This window comes from Hyperolius riggenbachi, chromosome 2 (assembly GCF_040937935.1).
Source record: "Hyperolius riggenbachi isolate aHypRig1 chromosome 2, aHypRig1.pri, whole genome shotgun sequence".
In the NCBI taxonomy this organism is placed as follows: Eukaryota; Metazoa; Chordata; class Amphibia; order Anura; family Hyperoliidae; genus Hyperolius; species Hyperolius riggenbachi.
This window is the reverse complement of record NC_090647.1, coordinates 446,819,353-446,836,000: the sequence shown is the minus strand read 5'-3', so window position 1 is coordinate 446,836,000 and position 16,648 is coordinate 446,819,353. Positions and strand designations below refer to the sequence as shown.

At 44.6% G+C, this 16,648-nt stretch overlaps 1 protein-coding gene across 3 annotated transcripts in view; it reads right to left on the bottom strand.

The window, feature by feature from the left end:
- Positions 1-16,648, bottom strand: part of LOC137544637 (vacuolar protein sorting-associated protein 37D-like) — an 84,468-nt gene that overhangs the window by 53,879 nt on the left and 13,941 nt on the right. For 2 of the 3 annotated variants that reach the window (XM_068265730.1, XM_068265731.1), the window contains exon 1: positions 1,652-1,899. The exons of the other annotated variant lie outside the window; for it this stretch is intronic. In XM_068265730.1, the coding sequence (XP_068121831.1) occupies positions 1,652-1,879 (228 nt within the window). In that variant the 5' untranslated portion in view covers positions 1,880-1,899. Of the gene's footprint in view, positions 1-1,651; positions 1,900-16,648 lie in introns of those variants that run through there. 3 annotated transcript variants of the gene reach the window in all.

The window sequence follows — 16,648 nt, the reverse complement described above, 5'->3', positions numbered from 1 at the left end:
AGGGAACAAAGGAAAGATGTAAGGGGAGGGAGACGTAAAGAATAGACAAAAAAAAAAAAAAAGACAGACAGAGGGATCAGCTCACCGATACAAAAGCATGTCACCACCAGCAGGCCTGTAATATCATAGCAAAACATGGGTGAAAAAATAAATAAATTGTGTAATAGCTGGGCAAGACGATGTGTGTGCTATATGTGATGGGCATTTGGCAGGTGTGATTCACCCATAAACCGAACAAAGCTCACACATATCTGCACACACTGAGAGGCCTCTGTGGATGCACAGATCACAAAGAACGCTACAGGTTCTGTGTACATCATACGGCTGTACTGTAGCTACAGGCTGTGTGTAAGCATAAGAAGGATATGTGGGTGGTACAGGCCCAGTCTATGGTTGCTACAGTCTCTGCCCATACATATAAACATGTAGTGTTGTTAGAAGCCGTGAGTACATCACAGATAAGTCTCAGCTTGGCGGAGACCCTGGATACAATATGCTAGATGTGCAGAGCTTTGTGTAAACACACAGCCAGTGGAAGGGATGTATAAACATGAGGGTATAGAAGCAAGGAGCGTGTGTGAAGCTGTGAGGGCTCTGCACGTAGACAAGGTGTGGAAGGTCCCTCATCATAGGGATATGCCAGGGATTCAAGGCCTTGCAAATAAGCCTTCATAGGACATCCATAGCACAGGCTCCACAGAAACTCAGGCTACCTAGCTATCCCTTCTCTTTATGTAGAGCAGGGCAGCTGTGTCTGGGAATGGCTCTGTTTATTTACAAACAAGTGACAAAGCTGGCCAGATGTTTGTAGAATAATATTGGATGCACAGTAAAATGGGAGCAGGATGAGACACAGACTTTGTTCCCACCTAACAATGAAAATGCAGTGACTGTAGGTAATCATTTCTCCATGTGAAAAAAAAAAAACACACACAGGGCCTATAGCAAGCACTTGACCACAAAGGTTTGGGGCTTCCATCTATACACCGTACAAGCTTCCAGAGGCAAGCGTGTGTCATATTCTGCAAGCATGTCTATAGGTGATGCCACCTTCTTGCTAGATGATACAAGAAAGCCTAGTTATAGTAGCCAACCCATCGCTTAACACGCTGAAGATGGCACAGCCAGGGATCCACCAGGAAGGTGTCTAGATGGCACAGACTGCCTGGATACATCCAGAGGAGCCTATAGGTGATGTAGGCATGCAGCCCAGGGTTGTATGGGGTCGGGGTGTATTTATTATGGGCTCGGGGGTCGATGACGGCTCCAGGCTCAACAGGCAGGGTCTGCAGCTGCTCTATGTCTCAGGTGATGTATGAACATAGCAACACACAAATACACAGACAGACATACACACACACACACAGAGACATATATATATATATGCATAACACAGACATACATAGACAGACACATATAGATATATATAGTCACATATGCATACACACACAGAGACATACATAGACAGACACATATAGATAGATATGCACACAGACATATACCAACACACACACATATATACATCCACAACACAGACATACATAGACAGACCCCTATAGATAGATATACAGACACAGATGCATATACATATACACACAGAGAGACACCTATAGACCCATATAGAGCTGTCTGCACACAGCAGCCCCGCTACCTGCTCGCTCAGGCGGACGATGCGCTGCAGTTTGCCCTCGTCCTGCAGAAGCTGGCGGAGCTGTTCGGTGCTGAGGACCCCGAATCGGTCGCTGCCGGCCTCCGGGGAAGAATCAGTGCGGGCGGCAGGCTTCGAGCTACCGGATTCCGTGGACGGGTGGGGGCGGGTGAGCCCCGGCTTAGCGCTTTCGTGCTCCGGGGACGGATGGGAGCGGCTCCCCGGGTTCATGCTGCCGGGCTCCGGGTCCACTCTCAATCCCGCGGTCCCCGCAGTCTGCAGCGGGGGGTGCAATACCCGGAGCGGCCACCAGAGGGCGCCCGGAGCCTTCTCAATGTGTCCAGCAGCTCGCAGTGTAATAGCTGCCGCCTGGAGCTGTGTCTGCCTATACACAGAGCTAAATATACCCCATCACTGCACAGAAATAAATAGAGATCCCTTCCTATACGCTATATATTCATTATTGTAGTGCTCTCTAGTCTTTCTCGTGCCTAGCACTCCCCACACTGCTGTCCCGCCTGGCAGCTGGCTGCGCTCACAACTTCTAGCAGCAAGGAAGAACTTTCTTTATGGATCTGGAGTTCATATTAACTGATGTACATGAGACAAAGAAAGCACACAGCTATACTAAACACGTTCAGTTCCAATAGTACAGGTTGAAGGGGAATATAAGTGTGCATAAGTCAAAACAAAGATATAAAGGGAACTGCAAATACATCACTTGATTATCAAAAGACAGAATGTAACATGTTCACATAAGTTGAAGCAAATCATATGCACCATTTGCAGCTATGCAGTGGCATAGCTAAGGAGCCTTGGGCCCCAGTGCAAGTTTGGCATGCCCCCCAGCACTCTAGACATAACAATTTATATGTCGCACCAAAATCTACCAGGGACAACCAGAGTGTCACAACTGCAACAAGGGGATGGGAAACTGTTAGTGATTACTACTATTCAAAATATATATTGAAGGGATCATTACCAGCGCAGGACCAATAAAGAGCTAATACTGTGGTTGAGGGAGGGCCTCTCTGGGCAAAGGCTCCGGTGTGGCCACAACCTCTGACCCCCAATTACTACGCCACAGCCTACCTGTGCCACAGAGATGAATTGACATGAAATGGGACCCTAGGCAAGGTACCAGTAGCTCCACCCAGTTGCCACCTACGGTTTTTGTAAGTAGAGAAACAGGATTAGAGGAGGGGGAAGGGAAAGGGGGGGGGGGACTCAATGAGCAGAGTGAGCCGCCTTTCTGTCATCAGGCGCCTGTAGGCACGTGCCTACAGTGCCCTGTGGTCAATCCAGCCCTGATTGTAACAGGAAGTGAGGAGAAAATGTCCCAAACAGAACCTAGACAGTAATAAAAATCTGACAAGTTCCAACCAATCCCCCACACACACCATCTAGCAGTAAAATAAAATGTTTTGAGTGGAGTTCCAGTAAACAACTTTGAATTGTAGCTCTTTCTGTCCAGCACAACCCAATAATAGCACTTCAGATTCTGATAACAGCATTTTTATTGGTTTATGGACAATAGTCAGAAAAGCAAAGGCATCTCTAGTCAGAAGGTATCTGGATGAACAGGAAAGGATTTTGCTCATGACAAAGATACCTGCAGATATCTTATTGTACGTTCATTAAAATAACTTTCTGTTTACAAACACTGATAAGTTTGTTTTTCTTGCCAACCACCTAACACAGGATAGCGGCCGCAGAGAGGCTCTGTTATTACTCAGTGACGCCATACGAGGAGCGAGATTTGACGGGAGCGTCAGTAAACACAGCGGGCCCTAGCGATCAGCCTGCCAGCCAGCGATCGGCGCTAACAGGCTGTTTATTCTACACACAACACAAACAGTATTTATATAGCGCTGACATCTTACGCAGGGCTGCACAGAGTATTGTCTTGTCACTTAACTGTCCCTTGGAGGTGCTCAAAATCTAATCCCTGCCATAGCCATATGTCTATGTATGTGTAGTGTAGTGCATGCATCTTAGTCTAGGGCCAATTAAACGGGAAGCCAATTAATTTATCTGCATGTTTTGTTTTGTTTTTTAAATATTTAGGTCTTTTAAAATTAATATTCAAAAAAAAAAAATAATAACAGCAGCAATCAAGTACCTCCTAATGAAAGCTCTATTTGTGAGAAAAATAGGAGATAAAATTCCTTTGGGTGCTAAGTTGTATGACCAAGCAATAAACCGTTAGTTGTGAAGTGCCAAATTGTGAAAAATGGCCTGGTCACTAGGGGGGTATAAACCTCTGGTCCTTAAGTGGTTAAAGGATAACTGACCCAGATATAACTCTCTGAAATAAGCACAGAGGTTTGTTGGTAAGAAAGGTACATTCCTCTTTGTGCTTGCAAATCTTAGTTCTTGCTCCTCGGTAATAACAACCTAAAAGGTTTCACTTTTCCTGGAAGTCAAAATTTGAAACAGGAAGAGGCAGTCTTACATGAGTAACCCCTCCTTATCTCTTCCACGCACCATCACCGCCTCCTTTACACCCACTGAGCATGCTCATTAGTCTCTCATGTGAACGGCTTTGATTGAGGGAGTGCTGACTCAGGGTCATTTCCATTTTATAAATTAGATTCTGGTCTTCAATCGGTTGCCACAGGGTAACAGAACCAGATAGGAGAAAGGATATATCAAAGTGAACCAGCATGTGGTAAGTATACAGCATGTGGTAAGTATATAGTAATGTGTTTTGATTTTTTCCGCAGATTGGGCTAAGGTCAGTTGTTCTTTAAAGCTATCGTACAGACAAAAATGTTAAAGCCTGTGGCCTACCTCATCCTTCGACTAGTGTTATAAGATTTGACAAACATATTAATTGATCTAAAATACCTTATTTTATGTGGTACCAGCAGCAGTCACATGTACATCGCTGGCAGTCTCTCTGTGTGAGCTGGAATTGAGAGATAGGAGGTGTGGCTGTGCTGCTGTATACCACTCCCTCCCAATCAGGATGCAGGAGGAAGGTGTGGCTATGCTGCTGTTTACCACCCCTCCCAATCAGGAAGCAGGAGGGAGGTGTGGCTGTGGTGCCACTTATGGATGGATGCTGTAATGGGGCTCAGCCAAGCTGCTACTCAACCACCTTCCTGAAGGGGTAGTGGAGGTGGATGGCAAGCGGGGAGCAGGCGTGGTTTGGACAGTGGGGTCAGCAATGGAGCATTACACCATTATCTGCTTACTTGAGGGAATTGAAGGAGCAGTAGCAGCAATGTGACTATTTCAAATATTTTTTAACATTTTAATTATATGTTCTAGCAATAATAGGAAAGGGGGGGGAAGCTATAAGCTTAACCAAGCTTTGCTCGGACAGGAGCTTTAACAATGTGTGCATATTAGACATACAAACCATATTAATTTGTTTTCTGACCTTGTTCCAGTATTTATAGGGAAATTTATTAATGTGTTTAATACAGTAAAATGAACTCTAGCATCTAGTAATATGTTTACCATTTCTTCAAGATTCTACCAAATTACTTTCACTTAATGGCATGACCACGAAATTGCAATTTCTAAAGCAAAGCCTACTGGGCCTACTTGCGGGAGATAATTAAGGAAACTACTATGAAGCAAACAGCAAATCCTTAATGCAAGGAAATGCATTTTAAATCAGTTTTGGACTAATTTGGAAATGTGTTACAAATGTTATATATATATGCCAAAGAACAAAGGCTGGCACAAGAGCTTGCAGTCCAATATGAACTTCCAAACTCTTCTTGAAGAAGAACCCACAGGATGATAAACTTGAAGATACAATATTGAGTGAATTCTTTAAAGTACTGAGTACTAATAAACCTGGAAACAACACAATAACACTAAATGAGGGTTTATTGGTATAGAAGGTTCTCAGTTTACACCTGGGCTGTGTGCTAGTACAATGGCATGTCATTCTGTTCTCATATAACTTAAAGAGAACCTGTACTGAGTAAAACTATTTAAAATAAACACATGAGGTAATTTCAAATGAACATTACATAGTCACCTTGCCACAGAGGCGTCCGAGCCATTAGGCAGCTATAAATTTTCGCCTAAGGCGACAGGAAGAGGCAAGGGCGCTTCTGCACTGAGTAGTGAGAGAAGAAATGCCTCTCAGCTGACTCAGGTGTCAGTTTACACAGCAGCAGCGGGGCTGACTGGACTTCAGCTCAATGATTCAAAGAACCACAGTAATGAATGAGTCAGTGAGAGAAGGCACTCATCCTAGTCAGGGATCCGAGGAGTACAGCATCATCAGCTCCTGAGTCCAACTCCTGAGAATTCAGTCCCTCTCTCTCTGCTACTGCTAACTGCTTGGATGTAGAGACTGTGTAGCAGCCAGGAATTGACTTCCCCCCAGGCCGCCTTTCATTCAATGATTTAGGGTTGGTCCTGTGTCTGCTGTATTCAGGTTTGTTGATGTAAGGCAATGTAAAATACTAGGCTAGCTGATAAAAGTGCAATTAGAGGGCAGGCTAGCTGGTAAATATACACAGCATGATGTAGAACTCGTCTGGAGGGTCAGTGGGAAAAAATCTGTCTGGTCTCTCTCCATTGTTATAATGACTGCATGTGCAGATAAGGTCTTAAACAGGTTGAAAAGTTTTGACAGTCCCTAGACTCCAGGAGGGCTGCTTGCTGACTTGTGTAAGAGATTGGCAGGGACAGCAGTCCTATTACCAGCAACTAGTCTCTGTGTAATGTGGGACTGCAATACAGATAAACTGCTCCATCTCAGGCTATTCTCAGTCTCACTCCACTCCTCCTATCTCTGTATGTGTATAGTGTATGTCTACTGTGTGCTGTGTATAGTGTGCTCTGTGTGTGTGTGTGTGTGTGTGTGTGTGTGTGTGTGTGTGTGTGTGTGTGTGTGTGTTGTGTGCAGTGTGTGTACTGTGTGTGTGTGTGTATGTTGTGTGCAGTGTGTGTACTGTGTGTGTGTGTGTGTGTGTGTGTGTGTGTGTACTGTGCTGTGCGTGTCTAAAGTGTGTGTGTGTGTGTGTGTGTACTGTGTATAGTGTGTATGTTGTGTGCAGTGTGTGTACTGTGTGTGTGTGTGTGTATGTTGTGTGCAGTGTGTGTACTGTGTGTGTGTGTGTGTGTGTGTGTGTATAGTGTGTGTACTGTGCTGTGCATGTCTAGTGTGTGTGTGTGTGTGTGTGTACTGTGTATAGTGTGTATGTTGTGTGCAGTGTGTGTACTGTGTGTGTGTGTGTGTACACTGTGTGTGTGTGTGTATAGTGTGTGTGTGTGTACTGTGTGTGGTGTGTGTGAGTGCATGCCGCAATAAGTATATTTTATGGTGAAACGCTCTGCTGCATAACAACTATTTTCTGGTGAACCCATGCCGCAATAAGTACATTTTCTGGTGAAACGCTGCTGCATTATGATTTTCGGGGGTCTTGGGGGTGGGGTTCACCACAGGAGTGGTGTTCACCATGAGGGGTGCGGGGTATGGGACTGGGGGCAATCACGGGGGGGGGGGGGGGGGGTGCCACAGGATTTCTCGCCTGGAGTGACAAAATGGCCAGAGACGCCCCTGCCTTGCCATCAGTTCCTCTCAGAAGCTCACCATTTTCTTCTGACAATAATCCCTTCTAGTTCTGACAATATTTTGTCAGATCTGAAATACATCAGTTGCTGTCAGTAAAATATCAGTTGCTGTCAGTTATAGCTGAGAGGAAAACGGATGTACCAGGTAATGTCCATGTTTCCCTATGGCTCAAGTGGGCGATGTTACAGTTTAACTGTGTGCTGACCAGAAAGCTGTTATGGGTAATGGCCATTTTCAAAATGGAGGACGGAAAATTCCCTTGGTCACAGTGAACAAACAGGACGCGGGACAGGAGAAAGACACTGAGGAGTAGACTACATGGAAGGTAAGTATGACTTGTGTATGCTTATTTTGACTTTTAATTTTCAGTTCAGGTTTTCTTTAAAGTGTAACTCAACTGTAAGTGCAAAAATCTATGTAATGCATATCATCATTATTAAATCACTAAAACAACATTGCAAGAAGGGCACTAACATTAAAGCTAAGTACTGTGCATATGCTGGATTAACCTCGCTCAAGGCTGCTGTTGAAGTTAACCTGAAGCAGACTTTAAACAAAAAGTTAGATACTGACCTTTTTAGAAGGAAGGGTCTAGATTCCATAGAGTCTCCGTGGTCCTTTCTCCATGTCCTTGTTTCTCCGCTTTCTCCCTGATGAAATTATTTGACCTGCAGGCCAGCTATGCTAGACACTTCAGAAAGTGGGCAGAAAATGTTCCACTTTCATTGGTGCATTGGTGTATTGATTGTTCAATACCAATAGTTATGTGATCAACATTTTTGTTTTCTGTGAGACAGATGTCACTGGGAGTACCCCGGGCTTCCTGATATCATCCGTATCTTTGTGTGTGGAAAGGAAGTAGGGAGTGATGCTTCATTTTAAAAGGCAGGAAAAGTCTAGAAACTCACCTGGGTTTAGAGAGTACCCTTGACAACCTACAGCCTGGGACAGACCTCTAACCTCTTACTCTTTTCTCTCTTGTGTATTTTTGTAGATTTCCTGGTACACAATAGACATTGTACAACACCACACCATAACCCCAATATACATGGTATAGTATCTGATGTAGTAGCTGGACTCATGAGCTCTGTCTCTTTAATGTCCTAGTCCACCCGCCTTGATTTTCATTGGTAGTAATGCTAACTATGAAACTATGCTATTTTTCACACTTTTTATTTTTGATGCGACTACCCTAGAGAAATTTCCATTGGAAAAGGACATCATGTCACCCAAGATCCAATAACGAAAGTTGCTGTATACCACCATCCAGGCCAGAATCTGGATAAATCCCAGAATGCCCTGGCCGTATTCCCTTATCTCTACTTATTGCTGATCCATCACCTGTTAGGATTGGCTACTGCAGCCTTAGAATGGATTGCTCAGCGTAACAGGGTCAACCATGAGTAAGTGAGAGTAGAGTTGACACGTGTTAGGCTAAGTGAGTAATGACAGACCCACGAAGAAGCTGTTTAATTGGGTGTCATACCAAGAGATAGAACAAGTTATTGGAATACCTAGCAATATCTACCTATGTAAGATCACTAATTCAGTAAAAGTACAACTTCTAGAGCATTGTGATAAATAAACAATATATTTACAACAGAAAAATATGAATCTTCAAGATGCTCGAAGTTCTCGGTTCCATGAAATTAACTTTATCTTGTAGATATTAAATTGTAGATCAAATGTTGGTTAACATTGAACTACCTCAGTTTCTCTAGTAGTTGCTGAAAGTGCAGTGTTCTAAAATAATGTTGATAAAAAATGCTCAATAGGCAAATCTAAATATTCAATGCTAGGAATGCTAAGAATTACCAGAATATAATATCAATGAGGCAGACCTCTATTCAGTTATGTAAAAGCCCTCACCTCAAAGGCAGGTGTTGTCAAGATGTGTGGACCCTGCCCAACTACCTCTCCTTTTATACCCAGTTATCAAAATGGCCGACAAATCTGAATTTCATTCTGATGTATTTTCTATGTCTTGGAATGTTCAATTTATCTTATTTATAAAGTCTCACATTTAAATGAGGGTGATATTGTAATTAAATTGGTACATACGCTAGTAGGCATCTTGTCTGAGTCATGGCCTCCTGATTAGAGAAGTGTCATGAGAAACTGGATCTCCAAATTTAGAAAACCTCTCCCACATTTACCACAAGGGTAGAACAACAGCAGATCCGGCACTGGTTGCAATAAATCAGTGTTACTTTATTCCAGCAGGTACATGCAAAACAGTAGGAGTAGAAAAGTGGTCGGCCTAACAGCCGTTTCACGTGTGTCCCCCGCTTCTTCAGAGGCACAACCTCTGTTGTGCCTCTGAAGAAGCGGGGGGACCCGTAAAATGACTGTTAGGCCGACCACTTTTCTACTCCTACTGTTTTGCATGTACCTGCTGGAATAAAGTAACACTAATTTATTGCAACCAGTGCCGGATCTGCTGTTGTTCTACCCTTGTGATATCGATGTGTATGGGATTGTGAGCACGGTACAGCTACAATCAGGTTCCAGCTGCTGTTTCCAGTCCATTGAGTGCCAGTCTCATCGCTTTTTCTTCTTGTGTTTTTCTCCCACATTTATGTTTCATGATGTGTTTGCTTAGGATAATATCTGTGTCTTAATTGGCTTGAGAAATGCCTATCTCTTTCTGAAATGTCATCGCTCATCTTGGCCCACGGAAGCACATAGACCTGTAACCAACAGTATTCAGACTTACAGTAAATTAATACCTATTTAAACACTATAACGATCGCTATAGAATAATCAAATAACATGTATACTGTAACGATCGGTGCCAGCACCCAGAGAGAATCTGATTATTGGTGATCTGCAGTATCACCAAGAATACAGATATAGACCTGATTATGGATGATCTGCAGAATCACCAATAATACAAGTATAACTAACCTCTGGACAGCTGACAAAGTGTAAGTGTTTGGTGTGACAGTATATAAGCCAGTGATTCCCTGATTGCTGGGAATCAGACTCCACTGCAGTCAAAGGACACCTAAGAGATGGAGTCCCTGACTGGATACGGAGAGGTCCCTTTAAGAGACAGGGAGCCTCTGCAGACAGTTAAAGAGGTCGGCCAGGCCGGGTCGGCAACACACGAGCAGATAAGGTGCAGAGACAGAAGACTGATTCGGTGACCAGGGACAGGCAGGATTGGCAACAAGTCATCATATATGCGTAGGTACCGAATCAGAAAGCAGAAGCAGGGTCAGGAAAGCAATAGGTCATAACAGATATCTAGCATAGGCCTAGTCCAGAGTGTGAGGTCCGAGTTCTCAACACCCAGGAACTGGTCTAAAGAATAACACAGTAATGACACAGTATCCCTAGTCTTGGGTGTGAGGTCCGTGGTCTCAACACCCTGGAAATAGTCTGAAGTATAACACAATAATAGCACAGTATCCCTAGTCTTGGGTGTGAGGTCCGTGGTCTCAACACCCTGGAACTAGTCTGAAGTATAACACAATAATAGCACAGTATCCCTAGTCTTGGGTGTGAGGTCCGTGGTCTCAACACCCTGGAACTAGTCTGAAGTATAACACAATAATAGCACAGTATCCCTAGTCTTGGGTGTGAGGTCCATGGTCTCAACACCCTGGAACTAGTCTGAAGTATAACACAATAATAGCACAGTATCCCTAGTCTTGGGTGTGAGGTCCGTGGTCTCAACACCCTGGAACTAGTCTGAAGTATAACACAATAATAGCACAGTATCCCTAGTCTTGGGTGTGAGGTCCGTGGTCTCAACACCCTGGAACTAGTCTGAAGTATAACACAATAATAGCACAGTATCCCTAGTCTTGGGTGTGAGGTCCATGGTCTCAACACCCTGGTACTAGTCTGAAGTATAACACAATAATAGCACAATAATAACACAGTAATCTGGCTAAGTGTGGATTCCCAGGTCCACCTGGTTCAACCACACTGAAGGATCTGACTATGGTGTGAGTGCTAACACATAAGCATTCGCAACGGCAGACAACCAGCAACTGACAAGCAAGATCTATATATACTTGCAGTGCTGTGCAGCCCCGCCCGAGCCACTCAGCCAATCCAGAAACCAGCTGGGATCAGCTGATCGGCCTGATCAGCTGATTCCCCTTCTGCTGGTATAAATGTCCTGTCTCCTAGCGCGCGCGCGTAGCTCTCCATCTGTGTGCACTACTAGGCTCAGACAAACCAGACGCATGCTGCTGTGCGGAAACCGCCGGTCTGAACGCGGAAAGAGCAGCCCCACTGTCAGACCACGCGGCGGTGTCTCCGCAATCCATTACATATACTGATCAGTTATCTAAATAATTTCATTCTATAATTGTTTTATAAGGAAGTACTCAAAATATTAACTTTATAAAGATTAGAAAAGCCACTAGGTGGCAGTGCAAAATAATCTATAAGCTTTTGAGTAAAAATGCTTTAACTATCTGACATTATGCAATAAGCCATAATAACTACGTTTACCATAACATTTGAGATTTGCTGCTGTCATTGATTTCAGCATAAGCAGTGGCGTAGCTAAGAAGCTGTGGGCCTTGATGCAAGTTTTACAATGGGGCCCCCCAAGCACTCTATACATAACAATTGATATAGGGCACCAAAACCTGCCAATTGCAACCACAGTGTAAGAGGTGCAAGAAGGGGATGGGGAACAGTTTGTTAATGATTACAGCTATTCAAAGTATCTATAGAAATGATTATTATGAGCACAGGACCAATACAGAGCTAATACTGCAGTTGAGGGAGGGCCCCTCTGGGCAAAGGGCCCCGATGCGGTCGCAACTTCTGCACCCACTATTGCTACGCCCCTGAGCATAAGATTTAGTTCCCAAAATAAGTAAAGACATGCTGATCTTGCTGTGTCTGAATCTATTATCTTATACTCCAATTTAAATTATAAACAATTTCTCTGTGCTTCATTTCAAATTTTGTTATTTGCACCTGTTTAAGTACCTGCGGACCGCCGCAGTATAAATCTACGGCGTGCAAGTGGCGCTGCGGTTCTGACTGGATGTAAACTCTACGTCCCATTGACCGTGCACCCCTGCCCGTCCCCGCCGCTGTCGCCGCTCGATCTCCGCCGCAATATGCTGCCCTGCCGCCTCTATGACGGCAGAGCACTGTGAGCCGGGCAGAAGCCGTTTTCATTGGCTCCTGGCCCTGTCATTCATGTAAGCCGTTCCCATTGGCTTACATGGAGTGACAGGGTCAGGAGCCAATGAAAACGGCTCCTGACCGGCACACAGCGCTCTGCTGTCATAGCGACGGCAGAGAGAGCAGCCTGCGGCGGGGACAGAGCGTCGTGACCGGTGAGAGCGGCGGATTTTATCGGCAATTCGTCGGGAAGCGGCGGTTTACTGGGCCAGCACCCTCTGGTCCTTAAGGGGGCAGAGGGTGCTGGTCCCGAAGTGGTTAAGGAATAACTCTAGCTAGTGTATATCTGAAATACATACGTATCTTTTGCCAAGCTTATGTAAAGTGTACCCGAGACGAAAACCATCTCAGGTACCATACTTACCTGGGGCTTCCTTAAGCCCCCTTGAGGCCGCTCGGTCCTTTGCCGATTCTCCGTGTGGCTCCTGTCACATTCTGCACAGCACAATAGCCTGGCTGAGATTTGCGATTTGTCGCACATGCGCGGCCTGGCCGTGCTCAAGTCGCCGTCGCACTCCCGTTGCCTCCTTACTAAAATGCTGTGTAAAGCAGAAATTTGTCTTCTTAAAACAGAAGGTATTTGCGATTATTCAGGTTGGAGTGAGCATTTGAGGTGCCCCGCAGTGCATCACTGCTGAATATGCAAATCATCCATTTGTTTTCCCTGATAGCTAAACACACCTCCAGAACTGTTTTAATGCAATGATGTGTCAGCTTGTTAATTCCCAGAACATTATAAAATGGGGAACCCTGTGATATTTGGAACCCTACTTACCGGCAAACAAATTAGTAAAGAATTCCACTCCAGAAGAACTGCTCTATACCACATACACCTTATTTTATAATCCTTTTCTTATATGTAGAAAAAAATGGAACATTTTGCACCTATTTTTCATATTTTTCAACCATATAGATATAGTAATTTCTACAGGAAGTTTTGGTGGACATTTATGTATGTGTTTGTGTATACATGAACACCGAGCCTGCGACCCTTCCCCCGAGCCAATACCAACCCTCATGACTATCAATGTTAGAGGGCTCTCTGCAGGGTGGGAGGTGGATTGAAGATCCTTCATTCTTTGCAAAGTCGTTTTGTCCCAGAGTTGGGGGATGTGTGATAATAGAATGAGGGATTAGTGCTGTCTGATCACTCCTCAATAAGGGTGCAGCCAAGTGGCCATCCCACCCATGTGAATAAGCAAAAGGGATCATTCCCTGACCCTCTTAATGTTCTTGAAGGTTTATACATTTTTTTGTCTTTAAAAATCCTACAAAACTTGTAAAATGTAATAAAGCACACCTACATGGTTATCCAAAAAACGTTTATTAAAATCCAATGTGTATTATTCCAAAACTCCCTTTCCATTATTCTTCTACAATTGTCTGTCATGATTGCAAAACTGCCAGTCACCATTAGAGATGTCGCGAACCTCCGATTTTTGATTTGCGGAAAGTTCGGTTCGCGGAAAAGTTCACGAACCGCAATAGACTTCAATGGGGATGCGAACTTTGAAAAATAGAAAAAATTATGCTGGCCACAAAAGTAATGGAAAAGATGTTTCAAGGGGTCTAACACCTGGAGGGGGGCATGGCGGAGTGGGATACATGCCCAAAGTCCTGGGGAAAAATCTGGATGTGACGCAAAGCAGCGTTTTAAGAGCAGAAATCACATTGAATGCTAAATTGCAGGCCTAAAGTGCTTTCAAACATCTTGCATGGGTATACATCAATCAGGGAGTGTAATTAGAGTTCTGCTTCACACTGACACACCAAACTCACTGTGTAACGCACCGCAAACAGCTGTTTGCGTAGTGACGGCCGTGCTGGACTGGTGCGCACCGTGGCGAGAGTGTAGGCCGTGGCGGTTTTCAAGCCCATATGGCCGCCGGGCTGTGGTAGCTCAATGATAGAACAACAGTGACTGTCCAGCTGATCAAATTTGGTCTGACCACAATGAAGCAACAACCTTATTATCTTCTTGTATGTAGGTAGGCATAGGTAGGAGTCCCAGTATAGGTAGGTAGGCATAGGTAGGTGCCTCAGTAGTTAGCTAGGCATAGGTAGGAGACCCAGTATAGGTAGGTAGGCATAGGTAGGAGCCCCAGTATAGGTAGGTAGGCATAGGTAGGTCCCCTAGTATAGGTAGGTAGGTAGGTGTCCCCGTATAGGTAAGTAGGTGCCCCAGTAGTTAGCTAGGCATAGGTAGGCGACCCAGTATAGGTAGGTAGGCATAGGTAGGAGTCTCAGTATAGGTAGGTAGGCATAGGTAGGAGTCCCAGTATAGGTAGGTAGGCATAGGTAGTAGTCCCAGTATAGGTAGGTAGGCATAGGTAGGTGCCTCAGTAGTTAGCTAGGCATAGGTAGGAGACCCAGTATAGGTAGGTAGGCATAGGTAGGAGTCCTAGTATAGGTAGGTAGGCATAGGTAGGTAGGTCCCCTAGTATAGGTAGGTAGGTAGGTGTCCCCGTATAGGTAAGTAGGTGCCCCAGTAGTTAGGTAGGCATAGGTAGGTGTCCCAGTATAGATAGTTAGGCAGGGCCTGGCTGGCACAGTAATAACAATTACCAAGGTCCAGCTGCAACAGATAGGGCTGTATAATGTCAGTGAGCAACACACACAAAAAAAACCACATCAGGAAAACATTAGAGCTCTCAAAAGAGCTGTTGAGGGGTGCTATAAAAGCAATAACAATCAGCCAGGAGCAAGCCAAGAGCCTAACTAATCTTTCCCTAGGAGAAAAAATCTGCAGCAGCTCTCCCTAGTCCGTCTATTTGCAGCAGGCACACGAGTGAGTGTCATAGCCAGCGAGCCTGCCTTTGCCTTATATAAGGGGGGGTGGGGCTCCAGGGCTTAGTGTAGCCTGAATGGCTACAATGTGCCTGCTGACTGTGATGCAGAGGGTCAAAGTTGACCCTCAAAGTGCATTATGGGGCGAATCGAACTTCTGCAAAAGTTCGCCTGGTGCAGGCGAACGCGAACCACCAAAGTTCGCATGGAACCGTTTGCCGGCGAACCGTTCGCTACATCTCTAGTCACCATCCATTTTCACCGCAATCTATATATATATATATATATATATATATATATATATATATATATACATACATACAGTTAGTTAGAGTTGAATATTTGGTATGGAAATAAAGCTTGACTTGTTCATTAAGAGATTACAGGACAATTAGATTGTGTATGTTGGTTACATTATGTAAGAGCTATGGTCAGAGAAACTGTCACGAGACTAAAGGACACCAATTAATGCCTATGGGCCTGTTTCTACTAAACACGATTTTTCTGATGCAGATTTCCCATAGGCATTCATTGGAATCAGTTTTCTGCATCCAGAATCCGCATGTAGTGGAAACAGACCCTTACCAATGGTTGTAGTAGCTGCAACAAAGTGGTTAGTGGCAATCAGGGAAACATTGCTGTATATATTAATGTGTGTGTAGATGACATCATTTTACGAGCCAATCCCTGGCTAAACCGAAATCCCAACTTTGCCCTCTATGGGCTTGATTCATAAAGCGGTACAAACTGTTTAGCACGGGTGAGCTAAACAGTTAGCACGTGAAGTGCCGTTTGTGGACTTTTGTGCCCGCAAAGTGCCGTGATTCACGCGACTCACGGCAAATTGCGCGCGCAAAAGTCCGCGATCGCGCGAATCGCGGCACTTTGCCCGCGCAAAAGTCCGCGAACGGCACTTCACGTGCTAACTGTTTAGCACACCCGTGCTAAACAGTTTGCACCGCTTTGTGAAACAAGCCCTAAGACTTTTAAAAAGGCAAGCCAGCTAATAAGCCAGCTAATAATCCAGAACCCTAAATACAGTATCTCCCTCCAGCACGCACACATTGGAAGCATGTGTAGTTCACTTGTAGACCTTCCTCACTAAGGACTAACCACTGCATACAGGGAACACCGCATAAGGCTAGATTCACAGTGGTCATTTGCATAACACATGCGTTATAATGTGTGTGAACCACAATGGAGACTGGACTTATGCTGGATCCACACGGTGCGTTCGCGCACTTCGATTTCCCACTCGATTCCCGTCGATTTGTTTATTTCCAACATGTCCGATTTGGATTTCGATGGATCGTTAGGTCGATTCGCATGCAAAGTATGCCAAATCGACCTAACGATCCATCAAAATCCAAATCGGACATGTTGGAAATAAACAAATCGACGGGAATCGAGCGGGAAATCGAGTGCGCGAACGCACTGTGTGTATCCAGCATAAGACTTAAGCAGCGAGTTAGAATAACACAACCTGTTACGACTCAGTACTGTGA